The 22,080-nt window shown below is 34.2% G+C and overlaps 1 protein-coding gene across 2 annotated transcripts; it reads left to right on the top strand.

Annotated features, from left to right (window-relative positions):
* LOC105162244 (heparanase-like protein 3) lies at positions 17,580-21,526 on the top strand. 2 transcript variants are annotated; one of them, XM_011080239.2, is made up of 9 exons: positions 17,580-18,254; positions 18,730-18,766; positions 18,866-19,049; positions 19,141-19,289; positions 19,435-19,665; positions 19,761-19,950; positions 20,036-20,161; positions 20,700-20,799; positions 20,899-21,526. In XM_011080239.2, exons 1-9 carry the CDS (start codon positions 18,027-18,029, stop codon positions 21,265-21,267), a joined length of 1,614 nt encoding a protein of 537 aa, XP_011078541.1. In that variant the 5' UTR covers positions 17,580-18,026; the 3' UTR covers positions 21,268-21,526. The 2 variants fall into 2 exon arrangements, with proteins under 2 accessions (XP_011078541.1, XP_020549276.1); XM_020693617.1 differs by lacking the exons at positions 17,580-18,254; positions 18,730-18,766; positions 18,866-19,049 and having other exon boundaries at positions 19,150-19,289; positions 19,403-19,665.

Genomic DNA, 22,080 nt, shown 5'->3' with positions numbered 1-22,080 from the left:
CTGCCAGTTTTGATCGCATGCATCGACCTCCTGAGGGTTACAGTGCTTTTTCCATTAAACACCTCGATGCAGGGCTTCGGTTTCCTCTGGCTCCTCCAATAGCCTCAATTTTGAATAAGCTAGGGTTGTGCCCTATGCAACTTTCCCCCAATTCTATCTCTCATATTGTTCTTTTTGTTGTAATAATGCGCTTCTTAGACTTAGAACCCAGTTTTGATAATTTTTGGAGCCTGTACTCTTTTACCACTTCGAAGCGATCCGGCAGTAGGGGTTTCTTTTATCTTTCGGCCAAACCTGACTGTGGGTACTTGAGCGCCTTGAAGTCGAACGTAGGAGCCTGGTTAGATCGCTATATTTTCATTCGATCTCGTAGAGGTGTCTGGCCCTTTAAAAACGAATGGACTAAGTATAAACCCATTCCGAAAATGAGTGGAGTGGGGGTGGAGGGTGATCAGATAAAGAGCCTCACGGTTTATAAGTACGACCCCAAGAAACTTCTCACTGAGAAGGTTTTGCAACTATCTGGGCTCTCTCCAGCATCCCTCCACATCGAAGAGTTTTTAGGTGATTTTCTTTTTCTGGCCTTGCTTATTCTGTTGTTGTCGCACTCGCATGTATTGACCTTTCTGATTCTGCAGATAGTCTGATAATGAGTACGCGCAGTTCTATGCGGATGAAGGCGGCCCAGAACAAAGTGAGGAAGGGAAAAGAGGTCGCAGATCCTTCGGGCCTCCCCTCAAGCTCGCCTGCCCCTGTGCCTTCGAAGGCTCTAGTTCCTACGGGCCTTGCCGAACAGCGACCTGTCATGGTCGATAGTGAAGAGACCCCTTCTGCTCCCGAGGGTCACCTTGGCTATAACTCCTCAGAGTTAGAGCTAAACCTAGATGAAGTCAGTGGTGGCCAGGGAGCCGAGCAAGTAAGGCGTGATCGTTCCGGCGAGGAGCGATCCAAGAAGAGGAAGCGGTCTTCACCCAAGAGAGGGTCAGGGGATAAGGCCAGGCTGAAACCGAGCGACAAGGGTAAGGGGAAGGAGCCAGCAAAACCCTTCAGCCTGCCCCCGTCTAAACCGCATAGCTCGAATTCGTTGAGTAGGATGGCTAAGGAAGCTGCAGAGCAAACCAGTCAGAGTGAGGAGCGGGACAAATACTTGAAGTTGGCTCAGCTCGCTTCCTGCTGGGAGGACAATAGGACTGCCCTTCGGGGGAACCAACCTCCTCCGAGGTGGGATCGCATGTCCAGCTCGGTATTCTACGGTGAGGCTGGGGGCGACACCTTCGATCTCTATGACTCTCTCACTTCCGTTCGTGATCAGAGTTCGTTGGTGATGAACAACCCCATCCAGCTCGAAGAGTTCGGGGTTCAAGCTCATCTTCAGGTATATATCCTTACTCGATCGTTTGTCTCCTTGCTCTGCTCTTCTAATCGGCTCTGTCCAATTTCGCAGGCTTTGACCTTTTTTCGGAGCGTCCTGAAATGCACCCACTATTGGAAGAGCTTTATCTCGACAGATCAGAAGCTGCAAGCTCTCAAGGCTCAATTGACAGAGAGGGACCAGGTCGATCTCAGGCATGCGGACGATATGATGGTCCTTGGTGAGAAGATCAAGAGCTTAGAGGGCGAGCTCGACGTTGCCCGGAAGGAGAAAGAGATCATGCTCTCTGAGAGGGAGGTGGCTTTATCGGATGCTAAGAAGAAGGCGTTCGAGGCTGGTCGTGAGGTCGGCCTCGTTGAGGGCCATAAGCAAGGTTTAGAGGAAGGCCAAGCCGGTCGCATCCCTGTCGAAGAACATCATCAAGCTCTGGCCGGCTCAAGGATGTCCGTGGTTCGTGACTTTTTGAAGACTGATACCTTCACGACCGCTCTTGAAATCAAGTCCGCGGACTCATTTGCCAAGGGCTATGAGACCTGCCAGGCCCAAATCGCAAAACTTGGTGGATTTCAAGAATCTTTTGACCGCGGTCAACTGGACATCACGCTCGATGGCGACCTCCAGCCTTATCCTGCTGATCCCGACCTGAAGGATGACGAGTTCATGGCCTTGAGGGACGAGCTGGAAGCGGAAGCTGATGCCTAAGTCCCCATCCCCCTGTTTTTTTGTCATAGGATTCTGACTTGAACATTCTCGAATTGTAAATCCTAGGGACCATTTGTGTTATGTAATTCTTTTGGGGTTCGAACTTTGGGGCGTGGATTTTTTGGTTGCCCATGTAAACAAAAACTGCAAGGTGATGGGTCAGTAGATCGTTATAAGGCTCGTCTGGTCGCTAAGGGTTTCACCCAAGTTGAAGGAGTGGAGTATGGGGATGTTTTCTCTCCGGTCGCCAAAACTGTGACTGTACGACTCTTTCTCGCCATTGTTGCAGCTCGTGAATGGCCCATACAGCAGTTGGACATCAATAATGCATTTCTACATGGACACTTGGACGAAGACATTTATATGACTCCCCCTGAAGGATATGAGGTCGCACCTCATTTGGTTTGTAAGCTAACCAGGTCGCTGTATAGACTGAAGCAAGCATCTCGTCAATGGAATGTGGAATTCACCTCTCGACTTACATCTTATGGATTTCGCCAATCAGTGCACGACCACTGCCTTTTCATTAAGGATACTTCTTCAGGACCACTTGTGTTGTTGGTCTATGTGGATTATATACTGCTCACTGGTCCTTCTATTTCAACTATTCAGGCCGTTAAGACCTATCTTCACAATTTATTCACAATCAAAGACATTGGGGATGCTCGGTATTTTCTTGGGTTGGAGATTGCTCGGTGCAGTGATGGTCTTTATATCTCGCAGACTAAATATGTCATGGACATTATTCGTGATACAGGCTTATGTCAATCGCGACCTGCTTCTACACCGTTTCCACAAGGTTTGCGACTTCAATCTACTTCGGATGATCCGCTTCCCAAGCCAGATTCATACCGTCGCCTTGTGGGTCGTCTACTATATCTTGGATTCACTCGTCCAGATATTTCACACTCGGTTCAACAACTTAGTCAGTTTCTCACACACCCGTGCGAGTCGCACTGGCAAGCAGCTCTACATGTAGTTCGCTATCTTAAGAGTTGTCCATCAAAGGGTCTCTTCTTTTCCTCACAGAGCTCGCTAACACTGACGGCTTATTGTGACGCAGATTGGGCGACATGCCCAGATTCCAGACGATCACTTACAGGTTTTTGTATATTTCTTGAACCAGCTTTGATTTCTTGGAAAACTAAGAAGCAATGTACGGTATCTCGGTCGACAGTTGAGGCTGAGTATCGTAGTCTAGCTGCTACTGTCTGCGAACTGCGTTGGATTTCTTATATTATGACTGATCTCGGTATGTCTACTTCCTTTCCGATTGATCTATTTTGTGATAACAAAGCGGCATTGCATATTCTGGCCAATCCTGTTTTTCACGAACGAACTAAACACATAGAAATGGACTGTCACTTAGTTCGTGATGCTTATAAAGAAGGTTTCATTGCCCCTTCTTTTGTTCGAAGCTCGCTACAGCTCGCTGATATCTTTACTAAGGTGTTGCCCATGTCTGCCTTCACGAGTTTGTTGACCAAGTTGGGCTTGTTCGCTATCGAACCAGGTCCAACTTGTGGGGGGATGTTGAGAGTTTGAAGATGTCCTCTGATGAAGATTTGGATGTTGCAGGGTAGTTTTTTATGGTTTTATGTAGTTTCATGTTCTTATCCATTATTGTTAGTTTTATTACAAGTAGTTACAACATTTGTATCTATAAATACTTGTATTACGACATACATTTTGAGTATTGCAACATATCAAATTTAGAGAGTTTTCCTTTTATCATTTTGTGTATTTCTCATTTCCTGCTCCTTTGACTTATTTTCAAGTTTCTACACACTATGATATTAAAACTTAAATTTCTAAAATCAAACTTATATTATGGGCTTTGAAACATAATACCCAATGGGCTCACACATGATTCAAGATAAAATAATATATCAGTTATTTGGCCGGACAAGGGATGCCTAACATGACCTCAAAATAGCAGTAATACTGATGCATCATAAATGTTTCGGCCCTCACTTGTAAAAATAAGGGTAAATAATATCTTTAGTCTCATGATCCCATAATCAGGTTAATTTGCACATTGAGTTCCATATGTGATTTTCTTTTTTAATTTGAGTACCATTGAGGGATTTCCGTCCAATTAATAACGGCAGATGCTCTCTCCGTTAGTTAATACAATCAAAATAAGGATTAATTATATTTTTGGACCCATAAGTGGACCTCTTTCCAATTTTGATCTCACACTCAAACCAATTCGCACATTTATGTGTGGGACCAAAATTGAAAACAGCTCCACTTATTAGACAAAAAATATAATTTGCCCTTATTTTGATTGTATTGACTAACTGAGAGAGCAGCTATCGTTATTAATTGGACGGAAATCCCTCAATGGTCCTCAAATTGAAACAAAAACCCACATATGGGACTCAATGTGCGATTGGCATGAGTGTGGGATCAAAATCGAAAATAGGTCCACTTATGGGACCAAAAATATAATTTACCCTAAAAATAATAACCAAATATTTGTTATACAATCGTAATTAATTAATATTTATTATAATTTTTTATTTTTAAATATAAATATTAATCATAATAATAACTCATATTTCTTCACCTCCAACACATAAATATAGGGGTTTATGTCTGGAAAAGTCAATTTGAAATAGAGGTTTCCGAAAAATGTGTCGAGGAATGTATATATGCATGGGAGAAAATTATTTGTTTTTTTTTTTAAATTAGCAATATTGCATCAAACTTATGATGATTGAAATACACAATATATGTATATATTATTGATATAATAATTGAAACGTGCATACATATATAAATAACAATATATTATAATTAAAATTGTTGGCATTAAATTTTTTAGATAAATTATTATTTAATAATTCAAATAAATTAAATAATAATTAGGTCTCAAATTACAGTCTACACCAAATTTGAATTTCATATAAATTAAATACAGTTCACATCACGATGGACGGATAGTCCTCAAAGCCCATCAGATATCGCGCTCCAAATCAAAAAGCCCTACTCATCTATACTACTAACAACGGTGGCACGCGGTTTTCGTGCATATAATTTTTAGCAATTTTGAAATACTCATATTTACCCTTTGATATATTTTTTTCCTTCAAAAAATATAACTGGACAGAACAATAATTTTAATATTTCTAATTATCCTACAATTGCAATCTGTTTTTTTCTCAACCCACTAATCTACGTAGCTATCTCACCTTACTTCTCCATGTTCTTTTTCTTACAATTTTTTATATTTTTAATAAACTCACAGTTAAATTTTTTATTTTTTTCCTCTCATATTACTCCACTTTTTTTCTTCTCACGGACTTCTTTCTTTCTTATTCCTCACACCATGATTGTTTCTTTTGACAATTTTTTTTCTCTTCGTCTCATCTCTTAGTTTTTTTTATATGCATACAAAGACCGTGTGTAAAAAGGACTAATGCCTATAAATCAACCAAAAAACTACCAAAACCTCAAAGTCTTTTGTAGGTCACTTCGAAATTCTACAGTCGCGAACATCTTTATTAGCATCAAATGTAATTAAAAAAAATAATATTTTCTTCCAAAAATTATAAGCTCATTATTTAAATTCATAAACTGATTTGTGCATATCCTTTTAGCCTTGTAACATTATTTGATGCCAATTAGTTTTATATTATTGAGAAAAAAGAGGTAGTAGGTTTCAAAAGGTAGCACCTAATCAACTATAACTAGTTGTTATTTCTTCCCCTTTCTAATTTGGGCTGCTAAAGATGAATCCCAAAATCAATAGTAATAATTACATTTCCACCCCTAATCTATGATCTATTTATATAAACTATTTATATTTTTTACTTAATTATAAAAATTAACCACTTCTTGCAGTCAAAAAGTAGTAGCTTATGTAACGATGTCGATTTTTTTTTTTTTTTTTTGCAAAATATACGTATAATTTTGTAAAAAATAAAAATAATTCGTATAAATGATGTTGAAATTTTTCGTAGATACGTATATATTTTTTCAAAAAACATGCATACATGATTTGTGTTCATATAACTCTCCCAAATAAATAAAATGTGTTAGAGAAAAATCATTTGGCCAGCCGAGAGACAACTATATAGCCGAAAGTGCCTCATGTAACAACAAAAAGTCCATACACGTACAGCACATGAATGTTTTTTTTTTTTTTTTTCCCAGCTAATCTCAATTTTCAATTGCACTAATCAAAATCTCCACTCCTGACATATAGTTAGATATTAAGATATTTTGTACATATATATTTTGAAGAATAAATACAATTTTGATTTTGAGGATGGGAATATTAATTATGTTGGAATTTAATTTGATAACTTAATGTTGCAATTTGAAATAATCCAGCAGATTTTGTCATTCATATGCTAATTCTTTTAAATTGCAAGGTTTAATTTCCAAATCGAATTTGAATAGGACTAAAATTGCAGAGTCGATCCCGTAATTATAGAGGGTAGTAGTTTAGTCATGTTGGAATTTAATATGGCAATTAAACCCTATAATTTGAAATATTTGGGGATAAATATTTTTTTAATTCCATAAAATAAGGACATAATTATTTTTTTTTGGTACCACGATTATGGTAAGTGACGCTTTTAGCCTTATAAAACTCAAAAAACCATATTCTTTGGGATCAGTTAAAAAAAAAGTGGCTTTTTCACGTACTTTTAAATTTGAACCGGTATGATGTATAAACATAATATTGCGAGTGTTTGGAAACTATTTTTTTTTTCTTAAAATGATAATTTCGTACATAATTACATCAGCACTTCAATAAGTTAAATAACACATCAAATCAACTGATACAAAAATATGATTTATAGAGCAATAAATAAATTATAATTAATAACTCACATAAAATATAATAAATGCCCATATATCTAAAAATACTTAAATTCATAATATCGAACTTGTGTGGTTTGAAAACTTGAAGTTTGCAAAAGTTAAGAAAATTGTTATTATCTCTTCCTGTTGGTGTCGTGGAGCAGTTCGACAGTCAGTGCGTACAAGTTGGAAGTCAGTGACCTACTTTACTTTTCTTGGAAATTTGTTCTCATAAAGAATACGTATGATGTGGATCACGTTCCCCCTTCTCGAGGAGTTCTTCAAAAATACATTAAACATTTATCCGAATCAGATTTAGTCGATTGAATACATGCACTTATTATATAATTAATATTTTTTTTAATTATATATTAATCACATATATATTTATTATAGAGTTGGTCGGGTTTGATAAGATTCAATTTGAATTATATTTATCGTAAATTGAAATTTGATCGAAACGAATCAATCATATAACAAGTATATATAATGAGAAAGAAGTTGCATTTCTTGTCCCATAATTTAGGTCCGACATATTTTCAGCCCTGCTGCTTACGAAGTTCTTAAAAATAGTCTCATAACTTGCAAGAAGTCCCATGTGCAGTCATCCTACCAACTTTTTTTCAGGTAATTAACATAAAAAAAATTAATAATTAAAACATGCAAGTCACATGGCCGTTATCTTTTCAAAATAGAGGAAAATAGCCACGTAATTGGCATGTAAATTTTTCCATCAATTTTCAAAGTTAGTAAAAGACTAAAAATGAGAATTTTTTAAAGTCGTAGGATTATTTTCGGGATTCTCGTGAGCAATTGTGTTTACTTAATTAAAGTGTACAAAGCCTAAATTATGCAACAAGTACTAAAAGTGTTCGGAGGCTAAGTTATGCAACTATATGATTAATCACTCTCTTTAAGTCGTACAGTAATAATATAAATAGTATTTGATGGGTATACATATAATCCCCCTACAAAAAGACTGAAACGCCCTTCATTAAGGGCATTATGGTCATTTTCGCGACCGGATCCGCGTGTTTTGTAACGGGCGGGTCGCAGAGGACCCGACCCGGGTCGCATGAACCAACGGAAGACCCGGACAATGACGACCGTTCGATCAGAATGTGAATCAGCAAGATGAGGCCACGTGGCCCAGTACTTGCCGTACAATTGTGTACTATAAATAGACCCCGATACGCCATAAATGAGGTAACTGTTACGCATTAATTGAGATCGAACTTTGAGATCGCATACATTTCACTCGATCAACCTAACTTGAGCGTCGGAGGGTCATTGTCGCCCGACGAGCTCACGGTTCGTGTTTTATTCTCAGGGGATCCAAAATCTGATTCGGAGGAGTTAGTCAATCTGTGGTGAGACCGTCTCAGGAGATCGAATAAACCGACCCGCATCAGTATTACATAATGTACAAACTCTCCAAACACTGTCAGACACATGTCGGCATCGAAAACACAAAGGACATGACACCTATGTGTTTAAAAGTATAAAATAAGAAATCTGGACACAGTGTCGGACACGCATGTTCAACACGTTTTAGACACGTTTAGGATTTTTTTTTAATTTTAAAAAGTTTTGGGTTGTTTTTGGAAAAAAATAAAAAAGAGTTTTTAGCTTAATAAAAAAAAAAAGAATTAATTCACTCCTCTCACACTAAAAATTTTGGGATGAAATTACTAAAATATTCGAAAGATGGTCATGATGATTTAACTAATTTAGATGATTAAAAACTTTCCATTGCATATCTTTTACAATAAACTTATTATGCATATTTTTGAAAAAATTATAATTTACATCCCATAACTTAGCCGATTTGCAATTTTGGTCCCATTTTTTACGACTCAACATATTTAATCCCACAAATTAAAAAAAAAATTGTAACTTACGTCCCAATAACAATTTTCGTTAATTTGTTAACAGAAGGAGCACGTCTTAACTATACATAAAGTGCAACATTTTTTGACTTGTAGGACTAAGTCAACTAATTCGTAAAATAATAGGATCAAAATTGAAAATTGGCACGTTATGGGACACAAATTACAATTTTTCCGTATAATTCTAAAGCTCGTTTAGTTAAGAATTGAGACGTAAAAACATGTTTATTTTATATTCTATTTAGATATTTTTCATATTGCATAATTCAATTTTATTAAAAATCGAGAATATGTATAATAAAAAACATATTATATATAATCAAATCAGTATTATGTAGTATTATAAATTTCTTAAATTTATATATCGCCGTGTATATGTTCATACATCACACATATATATCAGTCCACGCAAAAGCTGGAACTGACAGTTAACAGGCATTCGTAGGCCAAAATAATAGTCGGGAACAACTTAGTTCGTCCGCAATCCACTGTGGTTCGAAGGAAGGAATGCCATTGGAGAGACGAGAACACGTAAAGTGTAGTATTGGGGAAAAACATGGAAAGTTGTTAAGTAAGACAGGCCTAGCTGCCTACCAAGCTTTAAAAATAATAGTTGAGTATTGGTAAAATTTAAAAACGTAGAGTTAAAGCCTATTACAATTAGGGATTAATTACGTCGTCCTCTCTTCAAATTTGATGTAATTATATATAAATTAACAAAAATGTGTTTACATCTAATAAATAAATTTATCTATTGGTAAAGTATATGAAATTTGTCGACATCAACAAAAAAATTAAATAAAAATTTCATATTTATCCTCAATTGAGTTACAGATTTATTGTACTTTATAAGAGTGGGGATGTGCACCTCCTCGAATGCATTAGCGTGGGGAAATGTGTAAGGGCAGTTTAATCAGAAAAATTTGTTTGACCTACAATAAGTTTATAATAAGTTAATTCAGGATAAATATTTATTTCCTTCAGTTCTTTTGTTGATATCAACAAATTCCCTGAAGTTTAACTAACAGATGGATCTATTTATTGTATGAAAACAAAAGTCATGGATACAAAATGTAATTTCACAAACTATAAGAAACTTAATCATACTTGCACTAAATCTTAAGCTAGGGCGGTGTAATTGTCCCTTACAACTACTTATACATATTGCATCCAACAATAATCCCATGATACAAACAATCACAATCGTCCAACGACTTAAACGGATTTAATTTTCAATTTTAAAATCTTATTACATCTTCTACTACATTTAATATGTGTCATGCGTACAAAATTTCATCATCTATTTTATTTTTTCAAAATAACTTACACATATTACGCGTATGTATGCGTATTTACACGCGTCACTCATTCTTACACACACACAAACACCTAGAATTTGAACCCAAAACCACTACTACGAGATTTTAAGCCTAAAACTACTGGAATTTCCCCTAAGGGACTATATGCATGCACGTATATTAAAAAGTAAATTATATTGACACTTTCCAAGATTAGGTTCAAAAATATCTTGTCATTTGCAAAACTACAATGCATTCCATGAGCTTTGTAGTTGTGATTATCAGTACACCTCAAATTCAATGGCGAAACGTTACACAAATACCGTTTGGGTACACTAACACCCCCTCAAGTAACGCACCTGTAATTTTATAAAGGATATGAAATATTTGTGTAATTAGCTCTTACATCATAAAATGTCGAGATAATTTATTTTATATTAAATGAAACAAAATAAAATAAATTTTGAAAAAAAAATCCCATTTACAATCTGAATGGATAAGATATATTAAAAACCAAAAACAAAAGAAAAAGGAACATTTTAGATGAGGTTAGGTTTGACTTTAAAGGTATAAACTAGTGCACCTAATGAAGTGAGGGTTGGAAATGCAAAATGGATGAGGTGATTTGTTCTTCTACTCAATGTTCTCTTTTGATACAAATTTGGCTTTTTTTTGCCATTCACACAAGAAAAGCTAAAGGAGTTAGTAGCTGTCATATTTTAATTTTATGTCCTATCACAATTATGATTAAGTAGAAAGATTAATTAAGCTAGAAAAGGGAAAAGTAGTTATATTTATAGGAAAAAGTATTATTTTAGTACGCTAAGTATGCCTAATTTTAATTTTAGTTCGATAACTATGTCCATTTTTGTTTAGGTTTAGTAACTTACGAAATTGCTTACTTTTAGTCTTCTGACAGATTTTCGGACAATTTTACCCCTATGAGTGCGTATGGACTAAAACTGTCTTTCAAAAGTTGCATAGGGGTAAAATTATCTGAAAATCTGCCAAAGGACTAAAAGTAAGCAATTTCATAAGTTATTGAACCTAAACAAAAATGGACATAATTATTGGACTAAAATTAAAATTAGATATATTTAGCGAACTAAAATAATACTTTTTCCTATATTTATATGATGAAAGTTGTTGCCTCTTCATCCATGCTAACTTTACCAATCAAGAAATTCTTGCAAGTTGACATGTAAATGATTCCTTAATATACACTAAAATAGAAATTAGCATAAGTGATAAAATATTAAGTGGGAGTTTTTAAATTGTAATTAAATATATATATATATATATTTTAAGTGGTAATAATTTTGGTTTTATCATAATATAATTATTGATGTTAAATATTGTGCATAAACATAGATTAAGAAAATAAAATATTCGTTACAAAATCAAGTGATGATTTTAAAATTTGTCATTGAAAATGTCTATTAAATGATAATAATTTTATTTTTGTCAAAATATAATAATTAGTGACAAAAATTGTATACAAAATTGTCGCTATCGATAATATAGTGAAAATGAATGATTACGGTTACTAGGTTATCAATATATATATGCGTCACTAATTGTTCTTAGTGACAACTTATGCATAATTTGTTATACTAACTTTTACTAATGATACACAAAAATTATTATAACTAATAAACCTATTAAATATTTATAATTAGTGAACATATTAGCATTATCAATTGAAAACTTATATCGCTAATCTTTTCTTTGTTTTTTTTATTTTTTTGTAGTCATAAGTTGTCACTATGAGCAATTAGTATACTGAAAATTTAGTCAGAACACAAAATTTATAATTGTCGAAAAAATTGTATTTTTAGTATTATGAGTTACGCCTGTTTTTAATTCAGCCTCATTTATTACGATTTTCTCACATTATATTTTATAAATTATAAATTATCTCAGTTTTAATCATCACGTCACTTTTTCATCCAATAACTTAACAGAAAAGTCACAAGGCTGTTAGTCACAAGGGAATATCAACTCTCAAAGATGAGAAATGAATGGGATGATTAATTGGTCTTAATCTTGGCAATTTTGAAAACTTCAACCACCAATAAACATAAGACCATGAACCCCACATGTCTTGTGACAATAATTTCACACCAAACATGGGTATTTATATATATATATATATATATATATATATTTATGTGGGAAAAAGATTGAGTTGGGAGAAGGATTAGTTTCAACACATGATATATATAATATTAATGATAAAAAATTAAATGATAATTTTATAATTATTAATATTTTGGTTAAAAACCATTTAATTTGCCCTTCAAACTGCGGTTGATTTTATCATTTGTCATATAATTAAATATTGTTTTTTTCGATTTATCATAAAAGTTTTCTAAGTTATCAATTTCACCAGAAAATTATCACATGCAATCCAAATGTGCAAGAATCTCCCGATTTCTAAAAAATCACTCATGAGTTTGTTAAATTTTGAATTTTATTTTTTTATTATAATAAGAACATGGTATTCCTAAAAAAAAAAATAAACCAAATTTGAAATTTTGTAGTGAAAAATTACACATGTATGATGCATATGTCTATTTTTCAGTGAAAAGTTCTGCTAGAAAATGGCATGCTATGATAACTTGCAAAACTCGTGTAGTTAGTATATGGCAAATACAGAAGTGACCATAGTTTGGGAGACAAAATATTTTTTTCCTAAATATATTTTCGAAGCAATAATAATTCTAATTTTATCATTAATATAATTGTTAATAACAAAAATTATGTATAATTTTTATTATAGATAATTCGTAATATATTTCCAGCGACAACACAAATATAATAACAACAATTAATTGTTTTTGCTTGGGCTTCGGATGGCGGACAAGCTCAGCAATTTTGTTACAAAGGGGCAATGACATTGGACTCTCATTATGGACATTGAGTGCTTGGAGATTTTGCATGCATTGCCAATAATTCATGGCTAGACAGATCGCATTATTTGGCGATTTGAGAAAGGACGACCTACAGTTGCATCTCTTTACAGGCTATTGATCCCACCGAGACCCAAGGTAGGTTGGTTTTCACTACTCTCGGGTTCCTTGAAGATCCCCACGCATAATTTCATCCTATGGCTTGCAATTTTGGATAAACTATCCACAGCTGATAAACCATGGCTATCATACCTAGGTGCATGTATATTATGTGATGAGGGAGCAATTGACACACATACTAATCTATTCTTTCGATGCCGTTAGCCAGAAGATGCCTCATAGTGATTCGGTGGATTGTTCGGTTTGAATGGCCTAATAGAGATTGGCCACGGGACGTTGAGTGGGCTACAAGAAAATTGAGATGAAAACATATCATTAACTTGGCTTATCGTGCACTCCTTGCAGCTTGCATTTACCACATTTGGAGGGAACGAAATTTGAGACGCTTTGAGCATACAGAGCGACCATCGAGCATCATAGCCACCATTTTTATGAAAGATATTAGACAGAGGATTATCAGTGTTAATTTATCTCGTTCTGTTAGTTCATATGCGTTATATAGATTATGGCTTATCCCTTGGCCTGTTAAGGCAGAAACCACCAGTTGAGCAATGTGGTACTGTACTATCTTATTTTATTATTGAAACTTATATTTACCCAAAAGTAATTACTTGTTTCCAAGTCATTGAATAATTGTTATACATGTTTCGTTAGTTGTTTTTTGTGAGAATATTACGCTTAATTTTCTTGTCATTATTTCTTGTTAGTAACAACTTCTACAAAAGTGTCACTATTAAAATTATGAAACTCATTATTCTGACCAAAAAAAAAAAATATCACTTAATATATATAATTAGTGACAATATTAAAATTATGGCGGAATTTTGTTATATATGATCTTCACTTTCTTTTTTTTTTTCGGTAAAGGTAAATTTTATTAAGTAAAAGAAGTATAATAGTACAATACATCTTGCTTAATCTAATCTAATCTAATCTAATCTTCACTTTCTTTATATTGGATTGTAAGTTCTCGTCAATTGGAAGTGGTTTGAACACAATTTGTTCCTCAAGTTCTAATTCAATTCTTACAATTACCCCTCTATGGGTATTTATAGGTTCGGAAAATTTTTGTTCAGATTAGGTTTAGCAGAAATAAATTATTAGAGAGTAAGTATATCATACTTGTTATTCGATTAGTCATTTTTTCTGAATTATACACCAATCACGTGGCAAGTGTATTGCACTTGACATATGACTGGTTCAAATCCGAGCTAGAATTTCCCGAATAGGTTTATAGACATAATTATTTTTAGGGCAAATTACAATGACCTCCCTTAAGGCTTGGCATAATTACAAGTACCTCTCGTTGTTTGAAAAATTACTATATCCCCTAATTTTAGCGGTCGTCTAACAATCAACCCAATCCATTAGATTTTTTTTCCATTTTTTGTGGTGAACTAACCAAAATAATCTTGTGAATTAAAAATTATAATTTTATTTATTTTTAGAAAATTTCTTATTTTTTTTATGGACTGAATGGATACTTTTTTTTATAATTTTTAAAAATTTTTCATCCACCCTATTCAATTTTTTTTATAAATTTTTAATTTTTAAAAAAATAAAAAAAATACTAGAAAGGCAAAGTTGACTGTTTCATACCTTCACCCAAGGATTACATAATTTCGTCAAACATGAGGGGGTATTTGTAATATTGAAACAACGAGGGGGTGTTCATAACTATGTCAAACGTCAGAAGAAGTCTTTGTAATTTACCTTATTTTTATGGTAACGAGTTTGAAATCTCATTTTGCCCTTATTTAATTTTCTTCTCCACATTTTTCACCAAGGGCGAGTCACTGAAATGTCTTTTATGCCCATGGATCAATTTTCCTTCACCAATCAATTTTTTTCCCTAATTATAACTTGAAAATAAATACATTGATATGATGTAGGACAATTAAACTAAAACTGAACCAATTATGTGGTAATTAAAGATTGATAACGAAAAATTCATTCAGCAATCAAAGGTATTGAATAATGAGTTTAACCCATGTATTTATAGGCTTGCAATAAAAGAATCACAGTCTCACGAGAAAAAAAGAATTTAACGAAAAGAGAAATTAAATACATAGACGTTAATAAAATCCTAATCAATATAAAATTTAAAAATTACATCGACACCCCTTAAAGTTATATCTAAATATACACATAAACCCCCTACTCATTGTCAAATTACAATTACAGTCCTTGCGGTTGTAATTGTAATTATAAATATACATCCTATTCAGTCAAAAGTCTATACAAACACCCCACTACAGTAACAACCTCTTAAGGAACTGTGTACTTATAATTTTACAAAATACATAATATATTCGTGTATTCGAACGTAATCTTAAAATGATACAAATGAAATTACCCCTAAAAATTACTATAAATTAAATATATTATATATTAATATTAATTAATTTTATTTTATTCCCCATCACAATATTTTCACCTAATAAAATATGGCATATATATACACTACAATTTTCAGTCCCACCAAATTTCTAGCACATGCTAAAAACTCACATAGCATGTGTTGATGAGTACTATGGTTGTGTACTTTAATGATGTAAGGATGAATCACATTTATGCCAGATTTTAGGGTTTTGGGGTCCAAAAAGCTAATGAAATTACCATCATATATATATATATATATGTATATATCAGATCTCGTACCTACATATATATATATATATATTTACCACACAATCATGTGAAAGGTTCCATCCACACGTGGGCTGAGTTTAAGTCTATGTTTAAAAAATTTAAATAAAGGAATTAATTTTAAAATAATAAAATTAATTATTAAATTGCGATTGGCTAGAAAATTCATTTTCGTGGAACGTCGATTATTATTTTTAAATAAATAAGACCATCGAACCCCAACGTAAATTACGATACATTAACTGTAATTTAAGCTGTCAGAAATTATGCTAGTACAGAAATAATTCTAAAAATAAATCTTGAAATTTTTTAACAGCTATTTAAAATTATATTTGTATTTATTGTTATTAATTTTTTGTTATTGGGAAAACACAACAATTTTAGTTAATGATATAATTAATTATATAATAATTGTATATTGCTAAATTTTGATTTGTTAGATCCCAACTTGGTTGGCTGGCAATCTTAAAATGGAAGAATAGTGTCGTTTGCTTGAGGTGAACACATTATCCATCAACATGAATTCATCATTACCTTCTCTGAAAATATGAATTCATCAAGATTTTAATTTAATATGAAATTTTAAATAAAAGTAGGAAAAAAGAAGTATAATTATGGATTTTTATTTGTATTGTTGCTAGAAATTCTTATTTATATTATTTATATTTTAAATTCAAATATGGAGTTATATTTTCAGGGAAAAATGAAGTTTTTAATTCATAAAATCTTATTTGGGAAAATTGCAAGATTGTATAATTACAGGGTTGAGACGACAATTTTAGTCCTATTGAAATTTAATTTAGCAATTAAATTCTGCAATTTACAAGAATTGGAATATAAAGAACAAAATCCATTAGAAATTTCAAATATGGTTGGGATTTTACATATATCCCTCGTGTGAGTTCCAATTTTAGGTGGATTTTGATGTGTCAATTTTTTTTTTAAAATTGCACTTAATTATTAAATTGAATTCTAACACGACTGAAACTGCTACTCTTGTGACTTAGTTAGTAAGAATGAACAACTAATATGAGTATGATATTTGTGAGTAATCTGTAAACATCAATATAAGTAATCACGAGGCACACCTAGTCCATGACAATAATCGAAAATCGAAGCCACTTTACGACTAAAAAAATGTGTTCAAAATTTATACGAATAATAAATTCAAAATAAATAACGATATTATTTTCCAACAGAATTAAAATTGCCGAGTCCTATAAGTATGAAACCATATTCATAATTTCCAATCTTCTTTTAACATATTTCAGAAAGAGTACCAGCACTTGTCGGCTCAATTGAAAAAATATAATCAAATTATTTATTCGATTGGAATCGATTGATAAAAACTTATTCGGACTCAATATGTTTTACAACTCGAACTTTGTTCGTAAACTTTTGAGCTCGCTCAAGCTCGATTCTATTAATATAAAAATAATAAAATATACTTAAAAATATCGAATTACTTGAGTTCGATTTGTATTTGATTTAATTAAAGCTCAAACAAATTAATAATCAAATTAAATTTAGATATAATTTTCAAAATTTAATAATAATTAAAACAAACCCGAACAATAATGTGCTCTCGACTCAAATATTGTGTCGGTAAGGAATCATTAAACATCCATGTAGGTGGTCCTGAGGCATACCTAGCCTATGATAATTATAGGAACAGAAGCCACCAAACTTCTTACAACTGAAAAAGGGTGTTCTAAATGAACTAAAAATGATAAATTCAAAACCAAGTAAGATACTATTAATGCATTTTTCATCATTATTTTTCTTTCTATATAGCAGCGTTGTTAATGGGCGTGGCCCCAGATCTTGTGAACCCCACAACAGTTCATCAAAATTCCTATTCGGCCATACTTTACCTTTCCCTCTGCGCTTCTGCAATCTTTCTACGCCTTTCTGAAGCAAAGCACATTTTCAATGGCCCACTTCAACGAACTTGGACATTGTTTATTTACTTCCACACCATGAAAAAGGAAAAACAGCACCAAAAATCTTGAATTCGTTTCTCCATTATTGTCAGCTCGAATAAAGCTTTCCTAGCTCCTTAAATGTCCCTGTCTCTTTCTTATTTTAGTTCATAGTCCGGACCCCCCACCGGTTGTTTCTTTCTTGCTATATGAACTTTGTTTTCAACTGGGAAGATGATTTTTGAGCATTTGGGACCTGTGAAGTTTTAGTCTTTTTTCTGGGTTTAATGAGGCTGGGCAGGTGTTGAAGTGACGTTTCTTGAATTTTTGTGGGGTTGTCAGAGATGGGTTCTTTCGTTTTGCCGAAGGCGTGGTGGGTGTTGGTGTGTGTGCTGTGCTGCATTGGTGATGTGAAGGCTGGTGAAACTGTTGAAGGGATTGTATTTGTTGATGGGAAGAGCCCCATTGCGAAGACGGATGAGGATTTCATATGCGCGACGCTGGACTGGTGGCCGCCTGAGAAGTGTGATTATGGAACTTGTAGCTGGGGCCACGCTTCTTTGCTGAATTTGGTCTCTCTCTCTCTCTCTCTCTCTCTAAATATATGTATATATACATCTGTATATGTGTGTGTAGGCGCGCTTGCTTGTGCATATATGAAGTTGGTGTTTGGAAGAAATCCAGATGTTCTGTGTTTGAAGTTTCGGAATTCAATTCAAAGTGCTTTTTTCGGCCTTACGGTTTTGTCTTTGTGTGTGTGTGCACATATATGAGCTTGGTGTTTGAAGAATGCAGTTCTTCTGTTGAGGTTTTGAGATACAATTCTTATGCTTTTTGGCCTTTTTTATATGGCTGTTTCAATAAACTACGGTCAAATTTGATAACCAGGGTCCATTTTGATTCCGTTTCTTGGTTCTTGATTTTGTTACTGTCCACTTCAGAACAAAAGTGGTACTCCATTTTGTCATTGCTTGTGCTCATCTCTTCATAATCTCAATATAAAATTTGTAAGCAGAAATTTAATCTGTTTCATGATTTTAATTGCAGGATCTTAAGAATAGTGTTTTCTTGAACGCGGTAAAAGGTATAGATTCTTTTATATTTTCTCGGCACGAAGTGGAATTTTATCCCATTAAATGAAAATGGTGAAGCATAACTTGCTTTATGCCGTATAATCATGTAGCCTTTTCACCATTGAAGATCAGATTGGGGGGCACTTTACAAGACAAAGTCATCTATCAAACTGAGGATAAACCGGAACCGTGCATTCCGTTTGCCAAGAACTCCTCGCAGATGTTTGGTTTCACTGGAGGATGTCTGCCCTTGGCCAGATGGGATGAACTAAATTCCTTCTTTAATCAATCAGGGTAAGGAGGTCGTCCGTTGTCTGAATTCAAGTTCTATACAAGAGGTGATGCTGATATTCAGACTTACAATCTCTTTGCGTGTTCGATTCAGGGCTCTTGTCATTTTCGGATTGAACGCTCTTAAGGGAAAATCGATACAGCCTAACAATACTGCTACGGGTCCCTGGGATTCGTCGAATGCAGCATCTCTCATTCGTTATACTGTGAGAAAGGGCTATAACATTTACGGTTGGGAACTTGGTAAGAATTTTTTTTTGTAATGTCGTTTTGCCAATACCATGTCAGCGTGTGTGTGTGAATTTGTTGATGACTATGAGTTGAGTTTAATCAAAGCATTTGTGTTTTTGGGATAGTTGAAAAGTTTCTCTATCTCGTATGTTGTCAGGGAATGAATTGAGTGGAAGGGGAATAGGTGTAGGAATCGATGTGGATACGTATGCCTTTGACACTATCGTTCTACACGACTTAATACATGATATTTACAAGGAAGTTAACACAAAACCACAGATCATAGCACCTGGAGGATTCTTTGACCCTGGATGGTTCCAGCAGTTCCTAGCTAAAACAGTCGGATCAATGAATGTGATCAGCCACCATATATATAATCTTGGCCCAGGTATTTCAGAAAACAAAGTAAAACGAGAAGATATCGGTCACAAATCTGCTGCTGCTGACCCCATATAAACAAATTCTCACTTGGGTTATTTGTAGGAAGTGATGAGCACCTTATAGAAAGGATTCTGAATCCATCTGTTCTTGATAATGGAGCTGATGTCTTCAGGAACCTCCACAACATCATCAGGACCTCGGAAAACTCAGCTGCCGCCTGGGTTGGTGAAGCTGGGGGGGCTTACAATAGCGGCCGCAATGGAGTTACAAACGCTTTTGTGTTTAGTTTCTGGTAATAGCCCCTTGCAATTTGGAACAGTTCTTGGATTGGTTGGACTTGACGTTTATAGCTGATAATGATGTTAAATGATGAATAGGTACCTGGATCAACTAGGACTGGCATCAACTTACGATACCAAGACATATTGCAGGCAGACATTAATTGGTGGCAACTACGGTTTACTCAATACCACCACATTTGCTCCAAATCCAGATTACTACAGGTTAAGTGAAACTGGATTTTTCGTTAACTGCGTTTCCCTTTGCCCTTCTGTTGCATAAATTTCCCTTGCGTGCCATAGACATTGCTGCAATGCTTAAAGCTAGTTTGGATTGTTTACCAGAAGTTCGACCCAAGGTGAATTTGTTTCACATACCGTTTCTCAGTTCACTGCCGACCACAATTTAGAGTTGCGGTATCCACAAATGGTCCCTAGATAATATTTAGCATTAGTCGTAGAGATATTATCAAGCGGTACGGAACAAATACATTGAGGAATACTCAGGTATCTGAAATTAGTAAAAATAAAGAAAAATACGAATAGTAAAAAGTTGGACTTACTAGAACAGTTAGTAAGATCGTAATAATGGCCTATAATATAATCATATTGGCATATACTATCAGTGATACAATGTGAATCCAGAAACAATAGGTATATCACTGGATTTTCTCGGATTTGTATTGCCCAATTATCTGGTATCGAGATATACTTGAACTATGTTTTCTTTCTGACTTACAACTAGCTGGTTGCATTCTTGCAGTGCTCTTCTTTGGCATCGGTTAATGGGAACATATGTTTTGTCAACCAACTTTACAGGGAATCGAACGATCCGTGCTTACGCTCACTGCGCAAAGCAATCTGTAAGTATCACTCTACTTTAGGGAAACAAAACCTTTGCCCGTCTCATAAACCAAAACAACAAAGACATCAACCGGCCTGATCGCAGCCTGTATTTGCAGCAAGGCGTCACCCTACTTCTCATAAACATAGACGGGAACACGACTGTCCATGCAAAAGTCGACTTCAACGGTACATTGACGCGCCTACGCAAACACAGGCACCACAGGCATAGATCAACAGCAACACCGTTGCATCATAACAAACAGGTATCTGGCAAAGTAAGAGAAGAATACCACTTAACACCAGCGGACGGGAACATACAGAGCCGGACCATTTTGCTGAACGGAAAGGCATTAACAGTTAACTCATCCGGGCTTATACCTGTACTAGAGCCTGTGAGGGTGAATTCATCGGAGCCCATAATGGTCGCTCCTTACTCCATTGTATTTGTTCACATGCCAAATGCTGCTGTCCCAGCTTGCAGGTAGAGATACAGAAAAAACATAAAACTGATTCATTTCCCAATGGTGATTTGATCAAATAAGAACTAGCCAGCAAAGGTTTTCAGTTTTTTGTTCAATTCTTTCGGTGGAAAAATGAAGTGTACTTGTGTTTTTCATGAGTAATTAATTGGTGTTTCTACACACAATTGATGTATAGTTCGGAGAGAGTTATCAAGAAGCATATGCAATTGTAATTGTCGCATGATTGTCGGATTTAATTAAATTTGTGATTTGAAAAGAATTTTCTCTGGAACAATTATAAATTGTTGCATTTCTCTGGAACAATTATAAATTATGCAACGTGGATATAATTTATTTATCGTGGGATATTAATCTACTTTAATAATATTCGCGATTGTAATAGTAGTTGTTATGGGATGATGCCCATTTAAATTAAGTCCCAATTATCTCTGTGACAAGTTAGGATACGACTGAGAACCGACTTGTTTACTTGTTGCTGATTTATTTGGACACAATGCTTAGTTATTACACTAGCATGTTTACTAACAATTATGATGCAAGAGACAAAAACATAAATTTTATGCTTTTGGTCCCTATAGAAGTCAAAAAAGATGTTGGTGCATTAATTGTACTTACCAAGTTATTAGGTTGTTTCGAAAAACATTAAGGGCATATTCGACAATACAGAGCAAAATTTCAGGACAAAGGGCAATGGAAAAATAGAGCCCAACACATGGGCTTAACAAGATTGCGATCACAATCCTTCATAAATCAATCATTGTAATATAAACAAAAAATCTCGAATTTGGCTCAATAATGCTATTTATTAAAAAAAGA

This window comes from Sesamum indicum, linkage group LG5 (assembly GCF_000512975.1).
Source record: "Sesamum indicum cultivar Zhongzhi No. 13 linkage group LG5, S_indicum_v1.0, whole genome shotgun sequence".
NCBI lineage: Eukaryota > Viridiplantae > Streptophyta > Magnoliopsida > Lamiales > Pedaliaceae > Sesamum > Sesamum indicum.
The sequence above is the reverse complement of the archived record's forward strand: the minus strand, read 5'-3'. Positions and strand labels throughout refer to the sequence as shown.

Excerpts from the sequence above, each read along its gene's own strand:
- LOC105162244 (XM_011080239.2), top strand. The coding sequence starts at position 18,027 with ATGGGTTCTTTCGTTTTGCCGAAGGCGTGGTGGGTGTTGGTGTGTGTG. Across the intron at positions 19,666-19,760 it reads TATATATAATCTTGGCCCAG|GAAGTGATGAGCACCTTATA; the intron begins GTATTTCAGAAA and ends GGTTATTTGTAG. Across the intron at positions 20,162-20,699 it reads CCAAATCCAGATTACTACAG|TGCTCTTCTTTGGCATCGGT; the intron begins GTTAAGTGAAAC and ends GCATTCTTGCAG.